The sequence below is a fragment of the Petromyzon marinus genome, chromosome 6 (genome assembly GCF_048934315.1).
Source record: "Petromyzon marinus isolate PM22_M1 ecotype Great Lakes invasive population chromosome 6, UKy_Petmar_22M1.pri1.0, whole genome shotgun sequence".
NCBI lineage: Eukaryota > Metazoa > Chordata > Hyperoartia > Petromyzontiformes > Petromyzontidae > Petromyzon > Petromyzon marinus.
In genome coordinates, this window is record NC_133672.1 from 1,963,194 (window position 1) to 1,983,283 (window position 20,090).

At 53.4% G+C, this 20,090-nt stretch overlaps 1 protein-coding gene across 8 annotated transcripts in view; it reads right to left on the bottom strand.

Moving 5' to 3' along the window:
• Positions 1-16,086: 16,086 nt before the first annotated feature.
• Positions 16,087-20,090, bottom strand: part of EHBP1 (EH domain binding protein 1) — a 91,294-nt gene continuing 87,290 nt past the window's right edge. For all 8 annotated transcript variants that reach the window (XM_032948415.2, XM_032948414.2, XM_032948413.2 and 5 more), the window contains one exon: positions 16,087-19,337. In XM_032948415.2, coding sequence (XP_032804306.1) covers positions 19,247-19,337 — 91 coding nt within the window. In that variant the 3' untranslated portion in view covers positions 16,087-19,246. The remainder of the gene's footprint in view (positions 19,338-20,090) is intronic.

Here is a 20,090-nt window from a genome sequence, read left to right on the forward strand (position 1 = left end):
GGCCTTTAAACGACTACTGGGGGAGACAAAGGTGACCGGGTGTAGTTTTGACCACGGCGCGGAGTACGAGCTACAGTATAGTATTAGGATAATGAATGTGCGAATGAATGTGCGAATGAATGTGTCAATGAATGTGTGAATGAATATGTGAATGAATGCGCGAATGAATGCGCGAATGGATGCGCGAATGAATGTGCGAATGAGTGCGAATGAATGTGTGAATGAATGTGTGAATGAATGTGCGAATGAATGTGTGAATGAATTGCGAATGAATGTGTGAATGAATGTGCGAATAAATGTGCGAATTCATGTGTGAATGAATGTGCGAATGAATGTGTGAATGAATTGCGAATGAATGTGTGAATGAATGTGCGAATAAATGTGCGAATTCATGTGTGAATGAATGTGCGAATTCATGTCCGAATTCATGTGTGAATGCATTCAGTGATGGTTCGTTCATTCTTGAGAACGTGTAAAGGATTGGTCAGCTGTAGTCACTCGGACAGCTAGCAATTATCCATTGATTCGCATGACCCCAGTCACAAACAAGTAATTTTAACATTTTACGCCTAAATACGAATGCAGTCGTGCGTGTGTTAGTTTATATCGGTGTGTTAACGTGTACACACGCACACGCGATACAGCATCAATAGTTATGGGGTAAACGCGTGGGAATTTGTGTCCTGTATATATGTGTATACTTTAGTATGCATTCACACGTACAAATGCTGTTTATATAATGACAAATATTAATGTTTGTGGTTTTGAGTATATATGTGTATCTGAGTAAATATTTAGGTATGAGTATATATGTGTATATATTAGTATTTATGAATATAATTGATTACACATATTGGAATATTTGTACATGGGTATATATGTATATGGTATTATATGTATTCGGTATTGTATATGAATATATATGGATATATGTGTCTACAAGAATGTGTGTACGAGTACAAATGTGTGTAGAATAGTAATAGTATATATGTGTGTGTATATATATTAGTATATGTGTGTAGCGGTCGTGTAGTGGTGAGCGCTACGCTGCGCTACGAACCCGGCGACCCGAGTTCAATTCCCGCTCACGGCCAACACCGGTGACGATTATTTGACCCGGTCCTGGGCCTCCCCTAGGTCGACTCAGCCTCAAAAGAGTACCTGGTGCGATTGTGTAAACATCGTCACCGGGGAGACAAAAGTGGTCGGGCGTGGTGTTGGCCACCCACCCCCTCGTGTGCCGTGCCGGCCTTCATTGGTGCTACTCGCTAACAGCACTTGCCCCAACAGTCTGTGCAGGCTATACGGGGGATCTTTGTCTTTGTATATGTGTGTGTGTAGGAGTATGTACGTGTAGTTGGCACTTCGACCGCTTTCTATCGGCTTTAACGTCACACTCGTTCAAGAAGTTCCCAAAAAATCATCACAATCCGCCGTGGTCACTCCACTGCAGGATGAATGTTTCCCCGAGCCGCCGTGCCACCGTGGCACGGCCACGCCACGCGTCCGTCCGCCACCCAGGCCTGGGACCTTCACGAGCCGAGTTGGATCGCGCACTCGGCTCCACAGACCTTGCCAACGTCCACGCTCTCCTGTCCCCTCAATAGACCCTGGGCGCGTCACAAGCGGCGCTTTTATTCTTATGCTGAGACCCACATTTGTACTGTTATAAGAAAACAATCACTTACATGATTTCCAAATCTAAGCTCTGTAGCCCTTCTATAACATCACTCGGTCACGCCAGTCTGTAATCAGTCCTGTATGTGTGTATGTATGTTGAACTTCTTTCGCACCGTACGTAGTCAACAGCGCTAATCGTAGTTGCGGGGGAAGGACAACAAGGAACTGAACAACCAACACGCAGTTCTAGAGAAATGTGTCAATACACTGCTGGATAGAGGCTTCTCCACGCTGTGTCGGTCGGTCACGGGGTTACATGACCATACTTCACCACGCTGGTCAATGCGGGTTGGTGCAGGGAAAGATGGTGGATGGGGGTGCAGGACCAGTTCCGATTTCACTCGCTACTGATGTTAGCCGCGGCCGAGTATCAAACTCAGGTAGCCGAGCTCACAGTTGCAGGAGGAGCTCAGAGTGAATAGCCCAGAGTGAGTAGCCCAGAGTGAATAGCCCAGAGTGAGTAGCCCAGAGTGAGTAGCCCAGAGTGAGTAGCCCAGAGTCAGCAAGCTCAGAGTGAGTAAGTTCAGAGTCAGCAAGCTCAGAATGAGTAGCCCAGAGTGAGTGAGCCCAGAGTGAGTAGCTCAGAGTGAGTAGCTCAGAGTGAGTAGCCCAGAGTCAGCAAGTTCAGAGTGAGTAGCCCAGAGTGAGTAGCTCAGAGTGAGTAAGTTCAGAGTGAGTAGCCCAGAGTGAGTAAGTTCAGAGTGAGTAGCCCAGAGTGAGTAAGTTCAGAGTGAGTAGTCAAGAGTGAGTAAGTTCAGAGTGAGTAGCCCAGAATGAGTAAGTTCAGAGTGAGTAGCTCAGAGTGAGTAGCCCAGAGTGAGTAGCCCAGAGTGAGTAGCTCAGAGTGAGTAGCCCAGAGTAAGTTCAGAGTGAGTAGCCCAGAGTAAGTAGCCCAGAGTAGCCCAGAGTAAGTTCAGAGTGAGTAGCTCAGAGTGAGTAGCCCAGAGTAAGTTCAGAGTGAGTAAGTTCAGAGTGAGTAGCTCAGAGTGAGTAGCTCAGAGTGAGTAGCTCAGAGTGAGTAAGTTCAGAGTCAGCAAGCTCAGAGTGAGTAGTCCAGAGTAAGTTCAGAGTGAGTAGCCCAGAGTGAGTCGCCCAGAGAAGATCATCTTCCAGTCCCCAGCCAGGTGACGGTAGCTGAGCGGGGGGCGTGCGCGCTGAGTTCCGCCATCGTCATCCGGCCACCCTGCCGTGCGATATCTGTGAACCTGTCCTGGGCTTCCCTTGCTCTCCACAAACCCGCATTGACAAGCGTGGTGAAGTATGGTCAAATAAATTTCGATTTAAAGCTTTCGTGACTGCAATGATTCATCTTCTTTGGTTCTTTCGGTAAAGTCACGTAGAATGATAATAAAATAATAATTATAATTATTTTATTTTAATAATAATTATTTTATTTTATCAATTTATTACTTTATTATCATTCTACGTGACTTTATGGTCAAATAGCCTCCGTGACCGACGCGGGGCGTGGACACACCTTTCGCCGGGCAGCGGGTTAACAGTAAGACGGTAGATTGTGAAAATAAACCAAACGTTGCGATCCGACACGAGGTTTGAGCAGCGAGACTCACGCGGGCGCCACGTGCGGCGCGGATGAAAGCGTCACTCCTCCTCCTCCTCCTGCTCGGGGCAGCGGCCTCAAGCCCCAACACTTTGTGGCGGATCTCCTCGCCGGTCGCGTGGCCCGTGCACGGCTCCATCTGACCTTCTCTTGACCTTCTGGCTTCACGGCCTCGTCATCGACCGGTTTCCTGCTTCGATGGCTTCATGATTCCCTAGCCCCGTGGTCTCCGGCCCACCTGGATTCGTGAACTCCTGGTCTCCTGATCTCCGCTTGTGATCTCTTGATCTGGTCTGTTGACCTCTTGGTCTCTTGACTTCCTGGTCTCGTGAGCTACAGGTCTACTGCGTTTCTAGTCTCCTAACCTCCTGGAGTCACGACTTCCTGAACTTCTCGCCTTATTTCTCGATGTCCCTGTGTCCTAATTTCCCGCCCTGCAGACCCCCCAGACCTCCCACTCCACGTTCTCACGGCCCCGACTCCGTGCCCTCTCGCTCGGCGGCCTCCACTCCTCTGTCGGGTCGCCCGAGACTCGGGCCCTGCAGGGAGACACCGCGGCCAGAATCAGCAGCAACATGGGACGAGCCCTTCGCCTAGGATTTAAATCTCCCCCCTCCTCCTTTCCTCATCTTCTCTTCCTCCTACTCCGGAAAAGCCTCCAGATGTCACGGGACGGCGAAGACGGAAGAAACTCAACTCCTCTAATCCGCGCGCTGCTATCTCTCCATGCGCGCTCTCTGTTAACTCTTTATTTTGCGTGAGAGACAGAGAGAGGGGGAATCCCTTATCCCTTTTTCAAACGAACCCGACTCAGCGCCTAAATCTATTTGCAGAGCGGGCGGAGGCGAAGTCCCATTGCAGTGCATTAGCCTCACGCTGGCCACACACAAGAGACAAAGATAACCCCTATAGCCTTAGCAGACTGTTGGGGCGAGTGGTGCTAGCGAGTAGCACCCGCACTTCCGATTAGCACGGTTGGCTACGTACGGTGCGAAAGAAGTCCAACATACATGCCGATACGAAGGACGGCTCGGCGCACGAGGGCTGGCGTGGCTCATACCACGCCCGTCCGCCTTTGTCTCCTGAGTGGCGATGTTTACACATCGCACCAGGTACTTGTTTAAGGCTGAGTCTACCTAGGGGGAGTGCCAGGATCTGGTTCAGATCATCGTTCACCGGTGTTGGCCGTGATCGGGAATCGAACTCGGGACTCGGGGTTCGTGGCGCAGCGCGCTAACCGCTACACCACCGCTCCCCACACAAACACACACGCAATCAAACACAATCGCCCACACACGCGTGCACACTGTGGCAGATGTGTAATTGACACATTCGCCGTGAAGACGGGGGAGAGGGAGGGGTTGGAGGCGGGTTGGGGGTGGGCGATCACGAAATCAAAAAGATCGCTCCATTCGCCTGGGTAGTGAGGCAGCAACACAACGCGCACGTGGACTCTGCGCATTTTGCGCAGAGTCCACGTGGTCTCTTCACCGTTGCTTTGCGCTCTGTCGAGACGTCTCCCATCCCAAGCAACTGTCCGTGCGTCCCTTCAGCGCGAGGCTCAAGGGTCCCCCCTGGGTGCCGCCAGCTGATCTCGAAACGGGAGTGGGAGCTGCACCACGCGGACAGCTGATGACGCGGGGCGTGGAACGGGGGGAACGCGCGCAACGATGGAACGAGTCGCATAGATTACTGTGGACGATGGATATTCATCTGCCCACGAGTGGTGAGCGATAGGCGAACGGGTTTCGGAACCTCGCCCTCTGACCCACACTGAGCCGGCGTGGTGAAGTATGATCAGGCGAACTCCCCATTCCTCCATGGCACTCATTCAACGGTGGATTGGACACGCGCGAGACACATGTTACGCACATGTTACACGCGTGTGTAACGGTTCGCGCGCAGCTCAGCCACGCGTATGAACGGTGACTTTACCGAAAAATCTAAGAATATGAATTACTGCAGTCACGAAAACTTTAAATCAAAGCTTTAAATCAAAATTTGGTACGAAATCAATTAAGAATACGAAACTTTATTTCGACTGCAGGAGGAATCCGATGAGCTATGAGGCTCTTTTTCACAAATGTCCGTTATGGGCGGGTATAGGTGGGAGAAGGTTCTGATGATGATGAGGCCACCAGTCATATGATGATGATGCCACCAGTGATGAGATGAAGATGATGCCACCAGTAACTGGTGGCATCATCATCATGATCACATCACCAGTTACTGGTGGCATCTTCATCTCATCACTGGTGGCATCCTCATCATCTCATCATCACCTGTCAACGATGTTGCAGCACACGCACGGCGCAAGGGCAATGGTCCGATGGACACCCCCGAGCGGTAAGCGCCAGGTGCCGCATGGCAGCGTGGGATTCCAAAGCCATCGGCAAACGCAGCGTGAGCTCGAAAATCGATTCGGCAAATCCTCGAGCTCCCCGCAAATCCACTGTGTGGCCCGAGCTGCCTGCACCCAACAAGCCGCCCCTGGACGCTCGCCCCAATCGGGGGACGACGCCTCACGGACGTCCACGTTCATCCAGAAGAGCTCGCGTCTTCAAGTGTCCTCGCCTTCCTGCGTTGGGGATGTTTTGGCCACTTCATGGTCAGAGTGTGCGTGGTGTACAAGTGTGTGTGTGTGTTCACTGAACCCGGAGAACCCAGTTCGATTCCCGGTCAGGGGGAACACCAGTGACAATTATCTGAACCGGTCCTGGGCTTCCCCTAGGCCTACTCAGCCTCAAATGAGTACCTGGTGCGGTGTGTGAACATTCGCCATTGGGGAGACAAAGGCGGCCGGGCGTGGTGCTGCCCACATACCCCATTTGGTGCCACAGTGCCGGCAGCCTTCACAGGTGCTGCTGCGACTCGCTAACAGCACTTGCCCCGACGGTCTGTTAAGGCTACACGGGGGATCTTTGTCTTCGTAGGTGTTAGGGGGTCGGGTAAGGGGGGCGGTGTGGGTGAGGGGGGGGCAGTGAGGGGGGGGGTCAGTGAGGCTGGTGAGAATGGTGAGTGAGTGAGTGAGGGGGGAGTGCTCTGTGAGGCTTAGCGCGATGATTCTGGTCAAGTGCCTGCGTTGCCGCTAAGGCGATTTGTGTGGCCCAGCGTCTGCCGATGATGGGTGGGAGAGTAAACAGCTGCGTGCATCCAGCACACACCTCGTCGCCAACAACAACAACACGGCAACACGCACCTCATCATCAAACAACACGTCGACGCAACAACATGTTAACACAACAACAACAACACACTGCATCAACTTACCAACGCACCGTACCATCACAGCAATGTTACAACGCCACATCAATACACAGCCTTAAATGTGTGTCACTGTGTGTGTCACTGTGTGTGTGCTACAGTGGTGGATAGCGCGCCTCGCTCCGTACTTGGTGACCCGAGTTCTGTTCCTGGGCCTGCCCTAGGTCGACTCAGCCTTAAATGAGTAAATGATGCCGTGTGTCAACATCCGCACTGTAGAGACAAAGGCGGCCAGCCGTGGTGCTGCCCACCCAACCACCCATTCGTGTGCCGTGCACGGCCTTCATAGGTCCAACACTTGCCCCAGCAGTCTGCACTGGCCTATACGGGGAATGCGACGTGCCGTTTGTCTACACCTGTGTCGTGACTCGACACCGGTACAGAGTCGACGACACAGAGCACGTGGCACGAGGCACGCGAGCGCCGTGGCTGACGCTGAAGGGTGGCGGGGAGGGCGATCGCCCCTCCCGCATGGCGACGCCTCGCGCCAGGCGGAGGAGTCGGGGCCACCTGCGCCGAGGCTGGGATGCAGAGCGCCACCCCAGGCGAGGGAGGGCGTGGGGGCAGGAGGGGCAAAGCGAATGCATTCGGGACAGGCGAATGGACGCACGGGGTTGGCGAGTCGGGGGCACAGGTGAGGGGGCAAGAGAGGTCGGTGAATATTCAAGACAGGTTAGTGAACAGAATTGGTGAGTGGGCAGGACAGGTGACGATTGAGTGGACAGGACAGGTGATGAGTGAGTGGGCAGGACAGGTAACGATTGAGTGGACAGGTGACGAGTGAGTGAACAGGTGACGAGTGAGTGAACAGGACAGGTGATGAGTGAGTGGACAGGTGACGAGTGAGTGGACAGTACAGGTGATGAGTGAGTGGACAGGTGACGAGTGAGTGGACAGGACAGGTGACGAGTGAGTGGACAGGACAGGTGATGAGTGAGTGGACAGGTGACGAGTGGACAGGTGACGAGTGAGTGGACAGGACAGGTGATGAGTGAGTGGACAGGACAGGTGATGAGTGGACAGGACAGGTGACGAGTGGACAGGACAGGTGACGAGTGAGTGGACAGGACAGGTGACGAGTGAGTGGACAGGACAGGTAACGAGTGAGTGAACAGGTGACGAGTGAGTGGACAGGTGATGAGTGGACAGGACAGGTAACGAGTGGACAGGACAGGTGACGAGTGGACAGGACAGGTGACGAGTGAGTGGACAGGACAGGTGACGAGCGAGTGGACAGGTGACGAGTAGACAGGTGACGAGTGAGTGGACAGGTGACGAGTGGACAGGTGACGAGTGAGTGAACAGGACAGGTGACGAGTGGGCAGGACAGGTGACGAGTGAGTGGACAGGTGACGAGTTAGTGGACAGGTGACGAGTGAGTGAACAGGACAGGTGACAAGTGGACAGGACAGGTGACGAGTGGACAGGACAGGTGACGAGTGAGTAGAAAGGTGACGAGTGAGTGAACAGGACAGGTGACGAGTGAGTGGACAGGACAGGGCCGGCTGGTGACATCGGCTGCCCCGCTTGGCGAGGCGCGCGCTGGCCGGGGCCTCTGGCTAAGCCGCGCTAATGCCCGTGGCGAGGAGAGATTACGCGGCGCGCAAATGAAATCTGATTTTAGAAATAAAATCCCGGCCAAATCTGGGGCAGGTGACCCCGCAATGGACGGCACGGAAGCGCGCGCGTATGGCGCGTGTGCACAAGCATCTGTGCGTGCGCACAACACACCCAAAAAAAAACACACAAAATACAAAGACCCGCGTTGTGCCTCAACAGAATGTTGTGGTAAGTTGTCCTTGGCGAACACCTTATGAAGCGCAATGGGGCACGCGAGAAGTCGGTGTGGCCAGAGTCACGCCGTCTTCGTCTCCCCACTGCTGATGTTGACACGCCGCGCCAGGTATTCGTCATTTAAGGCCCAGTCGACCGAGCGGAGGCCCAGGAAGGCCAGTTCGGTGTTGGCGTGAGCATAAAATCGAACTCGGATCAGCCGGTTCCGCGCAGCGTCGTGCAGCGCGAACCGCACACAAGCCCTGGTGTGCGTCTCGTGGTGTGCGTTCTCATCGGTTCTCTCTAACAGCACTCGCCCCAACAGTCTGTTGGGGCTATGGGGATGATCTTTGTCTCTCGTTTTTATGTTCGGTTGAGTTCCGGGGGTGAGGATGGAAGAACCACCAGAACCACCCGTTGCTGATTTGAGCCACGGTGGGAAATCAACTCCGGGCGAGTGAACGTCGACAGTCTCATACAGCCATACTCGCACGGCGACGACTCTCACGAGACTCGGGGCACGTGCTCAGCGTGGGTCGACACACTGAGTGTGTGCGTGTCCCGTGATCGTTACTCCTGAGTGGTGTTTTCTCGGCGCTGGACTCAGCTGGAGGCACCGCGGTGGCTAGGATATGTTAACTACCTCGCCTGGTATACAGGAGGTTGTGGGTTCGATCCTGACCCTGACGCCTGCTCTCTATTTGGAGCTTGCGGTGTGTCTCTCCTGTGTTCGCGTGGATTTTTCTCCGGGTCCTACGGGTTTCCCCTCCACATTTAGAAGCAAACGTTGAGAGTATTTGACTGCTATAATGTCCACGTGATGATGATAAGCCGCTTCGTCGAGCTATCACTCGTGGCCAGGTCGCTTCTCAAAAACAGCTACGTAGCTCAGTGGGGCCTTACCTGGTAAAATAAAAAAAAATAGTTGAGTTTGTAGTCTAAGCTGAATTTGACATAATGCGTGTTGTGTCCAGCCTCTGGTAACTGGGCCGCGATCGTTAATATATAATTATCGACAGTTTGATCACTCCGAGCTTAATCGATGAGCGACTGAGACACGTGGATATCGAACCCGGGATCTGAACGGCGACTCGACACTCGCGCTCCAAGCCACGCGGCCACCTCCGCGTGAGAAGCGACTCAGCGCGCAGCCGTCACGATCCTAGCGGGGACCACACACACACACAGCGTCTCCTCCTGCTCCTCCTCGCCCACGATCACTCGCAGGTCTGTCCCGTGATCGATGCTGATGCGCCTTCACCACTCGGACGCGTGGCACACAACGCTGCTCCTCGACTCGCACCACTCCCGTGGTGGTGGTGGTTGACCGAATTTTGTTGTTTTCAGCAGGTTTTTTTTGCTGTGGTTGTCCCACCTGATGACGATTGCTCGTGTTGCGATCGAAACTTCGTGATCTATTCTTTTTCTACCTACGTGACTATACCGAAAGAACCCAAGAGTATGGATTCCTGCAGTCACGAAAGCTTCGAATCAAGAATGTTGTTGCTGCCGCCGCTGTGTAAAGGTGTTTCGTGTAACGCGCTGTGCACACCGATCTGGCTTTGATTCCTGGACGGATAAAATCAGTGGCAAGTAATGTGTTAGAATCGTCATTATCTATCCACTGCTAAGTTGAAGGCCTCCCCCACCCACCCACACACCCACACGTCGTCGTTCATCATTCAAGGGTTCTGCGATGTCAACAATCCACGTGGCTCCTGCCCGTGACCTCGCCGCTCCACCTGCACCACGGTGGTCGTCCTGTCGTGCGTGTCCTCCTCCTGTCCCTTCACGGCTCTGCACATTGGCCACCGACCCTTCAAATGATGCGTTCGGCCCAAGCCCGCTTTGCGACCCTTGCCGTTCAACGCGTCTCAAATGTCTCCCTCCCCTTTTGTTCACTAATCCACGCGTCCCTCTTTCCGCCTCTCGGTTTAATGCTTCTTTGCAACGCTTTTCACCTTTTTGTTCCCACCTTGCCGTGTCAGAGTCTCCGCGATTCCCGGCCCACGTCGTGGCAGGCGATATGCCCAGAGATGAATGCAAATGGCTTTGTTGCTGCTCATTCAAAATAGTCGAAATGTTTGTTGTTGTTGTGGTGTCAAAATCATTTCTCGCTCCCCTTATTTATTTTGAGCCCGCTCGGTCCCTTCCTACGACTGCTCTCGTCAGAACCACAGACACCCTGGGGTCCCGCGTGTGGTTTTTCTCCACCGCTCTCGTGTCTCTCCAACAAGCGGTGTCTTTGTCCGGCGATTTGTCAACTCAGCACCCCCCCCCCCCCCCCAAGTGAGCCCCAAGCGATCAGCAACTGGCGCAGCAGCTTGGGACACGAGAAGCACGCGCGTGGCAGTGACCACTGCCACACAAAGGACCCCCGTGTAGCCTCGACAGACTGCTGGGCCAAGTGCGGTCACCGAGCACCTGTGAAGGCCGGAACGGCACACGACGGGGTGGGTGGCCAACACTACGCCAGGCCGCCTTTGTCTCCCCCAGTGGCGATGTTGACACACCGCACCAGGTACTCGTTTGAGACCGAGTCGACATAGGGAAAGCCCGGAACCGGTTCAGATAATCGGTACTGGTGTTGACCGTGAACGGGAATCGAAATCGGGTCGCCGGGTTCATAGCGCTAACCGCTACACTCCAACACACACACACAACATACACACGTGTTGTGTGTTGTGTGTGTGTTGTGTGTAGGAAAAACTACAGAGGCTTTACTGCCGATCACCCCCAGCATGCAATAGACAAATTGCTTACATTAAACACGCAGGAAATCATATACTTTGGGTCTTTCGGTAAAGTCACGTAGATAGGTTCAAAGAAAATAAAAAAACTACGACCTTTTTCTTCAACGGTTTTACTGAACTTGATTCATGTGTCGTGGTCAAATCTTGTAATCAAAAGTTTGTCTACTTCCTGTTGTTCAATCAATTCCACATTTGCACACGTACTCAGATCCGGTGACAATGCATGCCTGTATCAAAATCGGCATCAATTCATCAATTAATTGCCTCCTTTCAAGCAATTACAACTTTTTCATGGACGGCATATTAATGATATATATTTTTGTGCAGATGAAAAACGCCGCGGTCCCTAAACTGTGGAATCGGCTCGCACAAAAAGCAGGCGCCACGTGTCTCTTGTCATCAATGTCAATTTCCCGTTGTCCAATCGAGTTATTTACTTTTTAGTGCAATTTAAAATAAAATTGTAAAAAAAAACTTTTTTAAAGGAGTGTATTAACTTAACTTGATTCCTGTGTGGTGGTCAAATCTTGTAATCAAAAGTTAGTCTATTTCCTGTTGTCCAATCAATTCAAAATTTTGCAAACGTACTCAGATCCGGTGACAACGCATGCCTGTATCAAAATCAATTCATCAATTAATTCGCTACTTTATAGCAATTGACATTTTGTACGGACGCCTTATTATTTATATAAATTTGTGTAGGTCAAAAACGCCGCGGTCCCTAAACTCTGGAATCGCCTCTCCCAAACGTGTGGTCGACTTCCGGAAGTGATCGATTAATTAAAGTCGTCAGCGTTGATGTGGCAGCAGTCCCCGCATCATTGACGGACTTCTCGGCCGTGAGTTAAACGAAGTTGTTAATAAAAGCGTTGTTTAATTTTTTTAAGGAGTTTGTTTATTCCTGAAGACGACCGCTAGTGTTGCGATCGAAACGTCGTAGTTTTTTTTGTTATTATTTTCTTTGAACCTATCTACGTGACCTTAACGAAAGACCCCAAAGAATATGAATTCCTGCAGTCACAAAAGCTTTAAGTCAACGTTTAATGCAGGAAATCACTCACAATAGTTTATCGCACGTGCCTACACATGCACACACAAGTGCACACACGCAGACATTCAAAAATACGAATAGTACACAAAACAGCCGCTAATCGCCACCAAATGGCGGTGATGTCACCACGACGATTTGTGCCAGGATAGGTGCACTTTGAGTGCCACGTGCAGCGTGGGAGGCTCGCTGACAAGCGGTCTCATGAAGACCCACCCCCGTGTTATTGTGGGATCACTTGACCGAGATGACAGGCACATGCGCCACCCGTGCATCCCGCGATGTCGCCTCGCTGGGTTCCATCCGCACGGCATTTTCTGTGGCGTTGCCTCTCCTCCTCCTGCTGCTGGTGGTGGTGGTGCTGGTGGTGGTGCTGCTGCTGGTGCTGCTGCTGGTGGTGCTGCTGCTGGTGGTGCTACTGGTGGTGGTGCTGGTGGTGCTGCTGGTGCTACTGCTGGTGGTGGTGCTGCTGGTGGTGGTGGTGCTGCTGGTGCTGCTGGTGGTGGTGCTGCTGCTGGTGGTGCTGCTGGTGGTGGTGCTGCTGGTGCTACTGCTGGTGGTGCTGCTGGTGGTGGTGCTGGTGCTACTGCTGGTAGTGGTGCTGCTGGTGATGGTGCTGTTGCTGCTGGTGGTGCTGCTGATGGTGGTGGTGCTGCTGGTGGTGGTGCTGCTGGTGGTGGTGGTCCTGCTGGTGTTGGTGCTGGTGGTGCTGCTGCTGGTGGTGTTGAAACCCCGGGCGAGTCGCAGGCAGGCGACCAACACGAGCGCAGGAAGTGAAGCTGGCGCAGGCCTCGGCAAGGTAAGAGGTCAAAGGTCAAAAGCAACGAGCCAACCTGTACCCGACCTTTTACCCTTACCCCATACAAATTACCCGATTACAGGGTAATTACTGGGGTACTACTACACACGAACAAGGTTTATAACAGGTAAATGCTAGGTAGAGCGCTTTATTCTTATAGAAGACTATCGATTCCAATTTGAAATGGAAGCCATGGACTGCGCCACGGAGCAAACAAACAGGGTGTTTACGGTAAACAGGGTGTAAACAGGGTGTTTACGGTAAACAGGGTGTAAACAGGGTGTTTACGGTAAACAGGGTGTAAACAGGGTGTTTACGGTAAACAGGGTGTAAACAGGGTGTTTACGGTAAACAGGGTGTAAACAGGGTGTTTACGGTAAACAGGGTGTAAACAGGGTGTTTACGGTAAACAGGGTGTAAACAGGGTGTTTACGGTAAACAGGGTGTAAACAGGGTGTTTACGGTAAACAGGGTGTAAACAGGGTGTTTACGGTAAACAGGGTGTAAACAGGGTGTTTACGGTAAACAGGGTGTAAACAGGGTGTTTACGGTAAACAGGGTGTAAACAGGGTGTTTACGGTAAACAGGGTGTTTACGGTAAACAGGGTGTTTACGGTAAACAGGGTGTTTACGGTAAACAGGGTGTTTACGGTAAACAGGGTGTTTACGGTAAACAGGGTGTTTACGGTAAACAGGGTGTTTACGGTAAACAGGGTGTTTACGGTAAACAGGGTGTTTACGGTAAACAGGGTGTTTACGGTAAACAGGGTGTTTAGTCTTCTTTGGTTCTTTCGGTAAAGTCACGTAGAATGAGAATAAAATAATAAATTGATAGGGTGTTTAGTGTAAACATGGTGTTTACGGTAAACAGGGTGTAAACAGGGTGTTTAGTGTAAACAGGGTGTTTACGGTAAACAGGGTGTTTAGTGTAAACAGGGTGTTTACGGTGAACAGGGTGTTTACGGTAAACAGCGTGTTTAGTGTAAACAGGGTGTTTAGTGTAAACAGGGTGTTTACGGTAAACAGGGTGTAAACAGGGTGTTTACGGTAAACAGGGTGTTTACGGTGTTTACCGGGTAATACTTCGCGCTACCGTTACCCTAATCTTTACTTTACCCCTTCGCATGTCGACACCTTTACCCGTTAAACATGGTAAATTACCTTACCATGCCGAGGCCTACGCAGGCGCGCAACGTAAGGAGAGGTTCACGTTTCGCAGGCACAGCGATGGCAAGGGCGTCGCTGTGGTTGAGAAGACCCAGAGCAGCTTGACGTGGAAGTGACAGGCAACTTGCACACAGCTGTATAGCCGATGACAAGGATGATGTTGCACGACTGATACGATGAAGTGAGAGCTACAGTAAATGAGCTGGTCATGACCACACAGGTAATGGGACCTTGTGAACTCTCTCCACGACTGGCCCACTACTCGTGGGGAGTTGAGAGGAGGGGGGGGGGCGAGGATGACAGCCCCCCACCCCCCCCCTCCTCTTAGAGGCACACTCCAGACGCAGCAGCGGCGTTCTCAAACGCCTCGGAGCAATTACAAAATCATCAGCACGCAATGGCCACGGAACGCGCATAAAGCCAGGACAAATATTGACGCGTCCTTGACGTGCGTAAATAAACGCGTTCGGGGGGGGGGGGTTGCAGAGAATGGGGGGAGGAGGAAATATTTTCGCTTTGCATTGAAAGCCCGAGTCCGTTGTTCTCTCACGATAGAAAACGCCAGAGATCAGAGATTGTGAGCAAGTCGCTCGCGGGCAGCGGACTGCGGCTCTGCCAGGGCGAACGGGGCAGGGCGCGTGTTGGTGGAGGTTGCGGTGGAGGCGAGGAGGGGCCCGGATGAGGGGTGATGACGAGTCGGGGGGGTAAAGCAGAACAGCAAACTCTGGCGGTGAGCCATGACCATCTCCATGCTGCAACATACAGCGGCGTAGACTCGGCCAGCGTGCTCGTGAAACACACGCTCGATGCCAGACTCGCACTTTTAAACTCGCCTGTGTCCTCGCGTGAAGCCCCATACACCCCCTGACCCCCCCACACACCCCCTCACCCCCCCCCCACACACCCCCTCACCCCCCCACAGCACCCCTCGACCCCAACTCGCCTGTTAAGGTCGCTTCCATTCCGCTTGAGCCCTCGCGTTCCCGTCTCACCGTTCACGCTCTACCTTGCCCCGTGTTTCTTTCTTTCAATAAAACGCGTCTGGTAAAAAAACTAAAACCGAGTTCCTTGTCAACACAAGCTGCCGAGTCAAACCGAGCAAGGTGGCACCCGTCCTAGACACGTGCCCCGACGTCCCCTGCCGGTTTGCCGTAACGAGCTCACGACTCGCTACCACGGTTCTCACCACGTTGCGTGCAGTGGTAACCTCGTGAAGAGATACAGCACATGCTCGCACCTGCCCCCCCCGCCTCTCCGTCGAGTATATGGTGCGTCTCAGGAGGAGAGAAGCCAAGCGATTGGTTATGAAGAACGTTGGCCAAACATAGCAACGGAGGACACTCCTGGAAACCTGTTGAGAAGCAGAGGCTTCTTTGCATAACGATTAGTGGGCTTATTTCGAGCTGGGCTATCCGATTATTTAAGTGTTGAATTACCTTACCGATTATCGTCAACGATATTACTCCACTAATCTGATTAAGTGCCGCGAAAACGAGTTGCAGATGCAGGCGTTGCCGCGTGCCCGACTGCACACGTGACGGGTGGGGCCTGTGACGTCTCCGGCACCCACGCGTCCGTGCCCCCGCTGCGTGTGGGGTAGGAGGGTGGGGACCGAGGGACTCCCAAGGAACCGACCACGATAAAACGAGTCGATTTAATGGACTCATCGTCCCACGCATCGCACCTCCGATGAGCGCTGTTGGCTATGTACTGTGTGAAAGAAGTTTACGTATACGTACATCATATTTTGTATTATTAATCAATGGGTATGAATGGCAAGATGGGTGGATGCTGGCAGGTTGACAGGTGGTCATAGAAGATGGCAAACTGGCAAGGAGAGCCGACGTGAGGACCCCGACTTGGCCCGCAGGCTGGCCGGTGCACAGAAGGCCAAACATCATCTCACAATGTGGCCTTGTTCCCCCCTTTCGCCTGTTCTCACCACGCACCCGCACAGAACGCAAAGCTTCCACGTGTATAGCGGCAAACGGTGCGCGGCACAATTTGAAAACACCGACGCACAAATTAAAAACGCGACACCTTTCAAACGGTCTTCTTTTTTTTTATATAAAAACACGAACAGTGCTGGCGGATACAACACACGCACAAATCTTACTCACCCCCCCCTCCAATCGATTCGGCCGCGCGTTTAATACGCCACGTTCATTGCCATTACTATCACTTACTACTAATTAAAATTCATATTAATACAGTATTGCACTGTGGCAGCCTCGCTCGCGTTTACCCATCGGCGTTCCGGGCCACTCCGGCCAGCACAACGCACGCCACTCAACTCCGCCAGCCGAGTACCAGCATGGCGGCCGCGACGCTCCACGGAAACTTCGGGGCGGTCGCCACGTCTTCGCTGGAAAATGTTGCCGCGATATTTCCGATCGTTAAGCCTTTTTGGTTGCCCAGATCCTTAATTATTTTCGCTGCTCCCTCTTGTGGCAGATGGGATTGGCAACGTCCAATCGGATCGCACGTAAAGGTCACCTGGCTATCCAACGTTTCAAACTCGATTTTCGGCAAACAGAGCTCCGGCGATGATCGCCGTAGCTCTGTTTGCGAGGACCGCCTGAACGTTTCCCCAGTCCGTAGCTACGCTGGGTGGGCAGGCGCTGGTCGCACGTCTCCCGGCCGCGTTCTACCATCGATTCAACGTTGAACAACAACTCTATAGCTGTCTACTGGGCGGTCGCGAGGCGAAGATGCGAGGGCGGGGGTCAGGAGGGGTCAGTGGTTGGTGCAACAAAACATCTGGAGTTCAATTTAGCGCAAGTTCACACCGATTTAGTTGGGAAACAAAGGAACGATATCACATCCAGGTGTTTTATGAAACTGCCTCCAAATCCGTGGGCTGTTCATGGTGAAGTTAGCCATAATCTTGCATGGCACATATGGTGGCTCTGATCGGCGAAAATCAGGTTGAGAATTACCTCAACCTGATTGCCACCCATCGCGTCGCGATGACTCGACAGAAGCGTTTGTGGTGGCAGAGTGCCGAGTGCCATTTCGCCCGATTGCCAAATGTCGCTCGAAATGGATTGCGCGTGAAGCCTTTACACAGTGTCTCGGCAAGTCGCGCAACCGGGCCCATCTCCTGGCAGAAATGGCACCGTTCCATTGCGGAAATTCCCCGTTATCTGTGCTGCCCTTGAGCTGTTGCGTACGCGAGTTGCCAGTTCTGACCGCGGAGATGCAGGTAACAACAAAAATGCTGCGACCAATCAGAGTTGGTTTGTTTGGGGGCTGGCTCCGGGTGGCAATGGGCACGTCTGTAAGCTGCGTAGGACCGGGGCTGGCGGGGGGGGGGGAACTGGGATAGGATTAGAGCTACTGATAGGGTGCGGCACTATTTTTTACAGCAGCGGTATTTCGCGCTTCAGAGCTCTCGCTCAAGAATCCATGTCGCCCGCGTGTCACCCTCGACACACGCACATACACGCCGACTGTCCGTCCCAACACCCGCGCAAACAGCGCCCACCCAAAAGTTAAAACACTCGCACCATTCACGGCTGCTCTTTAATTTAGATTCGTTTGCTCGCTCTTGTTTATTTATTGTATTTGTGGTTCGGCTATAGTCCCCGACACCATCATATCGGTGCCGCCTCTTGTGCCTCGATTCAGAACGCCGCCGCCTTCTCTCTCCACGCGGGCCGACGAATCGGCAAATGTTCCACTGACGCCGGCTGCCGCACAATTTTGAAAGTTCACGCCTGCCGTTTGTCCGTGAGGCTCGCAGAGCGGTGACGTTTGGGAGAAGAGGCGACGACACTGAGATGTGAAACCAGAGACGGAGACCCCGCAAAATCCGTCGCACTTTAGCGCAGCGTTCACGACTTACGGAAAGGATAGTCTACGTTCACAAAACACAGCCCCAAAAACCCAACGAGTCCAGCGTTTAGCCTAACCTCACCAAGCCTTAGCTCTAACCCCTAATCCACACACAGGCCTATCCGTAATGCAAATCTAATCCTTCCCCAAACACCCGGTCTAGGCCTCTTCCCTAACCCCAGTTCTTACCATATCACCTGCCAATCTAGACCTAACCCTTACAAAGCCTACTCTGTTAATCAAGGCCCAGCAAGTCTAGCCCGTGTCATAATGAGCCTAGCCCTTGTGGTATTTCTAACATCTTGCCTTACTCCCTAGCCTGAGCAAGCCTGCCTCTCGCCCTAACAAGCCCGGCCTTTATTCGGCACCTCGCTCGCGCATTGTGAGGGTTCCCCATTAGGAAAACCAAAAGTGAATCCTATTTTCTTTTGCAGCAAAACTGCACGGGGGTAGCCAAGTTTCATTACAGCTCCATTACGGTGACAACGGGGCTCTCCCTAAAGGCTTCGCATGGCTCCGTGTGTGTCTGTGTGTCCGTCCGTCCGACCATCACTCCACCTGCCGGCTCGGCGAGCGGTGTCACCGACGGACGTCGCTTCTCTGCAACAACGGCGACAACGCGAGGCCGCCGCGGGGCCGGCACGCCGCCGCCTCGTGCGCGCGACGCTCTCACGGTAAAACGTCGTCACCAAACGTAGACGCTCAGAAAACTCCCCCCAAACATAGACGCTCAGAAAAAATTCCCCGCGCAGGTGTGGGGAGGAACAAGAACAAAAATGAGCGCAATTTAAAAATCAACAGCAAGGAGCTGGTGGGGAAACACCCGGGGGGGATGGGGGGCTAGGATTACGGAAATGACACGCAAGCGCTCTAGAGTCCAAAGAGCGAAAGCACACGGCACCACCTCGCATGCGCAGCGAAAGTCAAACGGAGACTGGGGGTTCACCTCTTTCTTACTCCCCCTCAGCCGCCATAGGCGGGCGCGGAGGTTAGAGCCACCGCACTGCTCCATTAACGGCCCAAAGTGGATCGCTGGCCGCCAAGACCCCGGGGCTAAGCCCGACCCGACACGGGGGTCTCGGACGCACGGCCCAAGAGCACGGCGGCGGCGCGGCCTTCGTCGTGATCCGGAAGCAGTCCCCCCCGTGTCCCGCAGCCGGAAGCGGAGACACCCCCCCCCCCCCCGCTCACTCCTGGCCCAGAGTCACCCACATCGTCACGGGCGCCGCCAAGCTCCGCGGCGTCGCTTCTCGCGCTCCGCCGCATCCCGGGAAGAGCAGGAGATGCGGAGGGCGGCTCGACGGCCCAGAGGCGAGGAAGCGACCACCGGGAGAGGGAGCTGCGCGACGCGTCTCTTCCGGGCGCTACTGGATGCTGCACTTGTCGTCCTTCTTCACGATCTTGCCCACGTTCTGCTCCAGCGTCCTCTCCACGTGCTCGTCCTCCTCCTCAGCCCTGACGCAGCGGGTAGGGAGACGCGTCAGGTGACCCCCGCGGGTGGGACACACTGCAACCGACGCGCTTTTGCTTCCATTTTTTTTGGAATGCGAAAGGTGGTTCCTAAATGTCAGTTCCTGCACCCCAGCGAGTCACGGCTATTGAGGGGGGGGGGATTCCAATTGACACAAAGCATAATGCGAGCAGCGGTTGATTGGTAGATGCGGAAAAATAGGGCTGACCAATCGGCAGGACGAGCGACGCCGCTGGCGCACAGGGGAGGGAGGGAGGCTGTGGTTTGACGGCCGCTTGCACAGAACGACACAAAATCCACGCCTCTCAAACGTAAACATCACAAACGAGGCCTTTGAGCCGTACGGGGCGTGCGCGATAAGAGATTGTAATCCGCAACGCGAGCCACAGGTAGCCGCTCGTGTACATCAAGATGCAGGCGGACCGCAAACGTGCGCGAGCTCGGACGACGCCGGTCCCGTGCGAGATAAATTCCCACGCTCGCCCTGCATCCCTGCGGACCCCGTAACTATTGGCGCGTCCTACACGACTGTACCACTTGTCCTGAATCGTATCACGACGACTCATCTTTCTACGCCGTCGAGATTCGATCAAGTCCAGACGCTGTATGAACCCGCACCGCTTCGGAGTGCGTCGTGGCGCGTTTAACATCTAGAGCGGCTGCCAGGTTTCCACAAACCAATACGCATGACATATAAACTAATGTGTGATATCTTACAGTCTCTGTCAATGCACTGC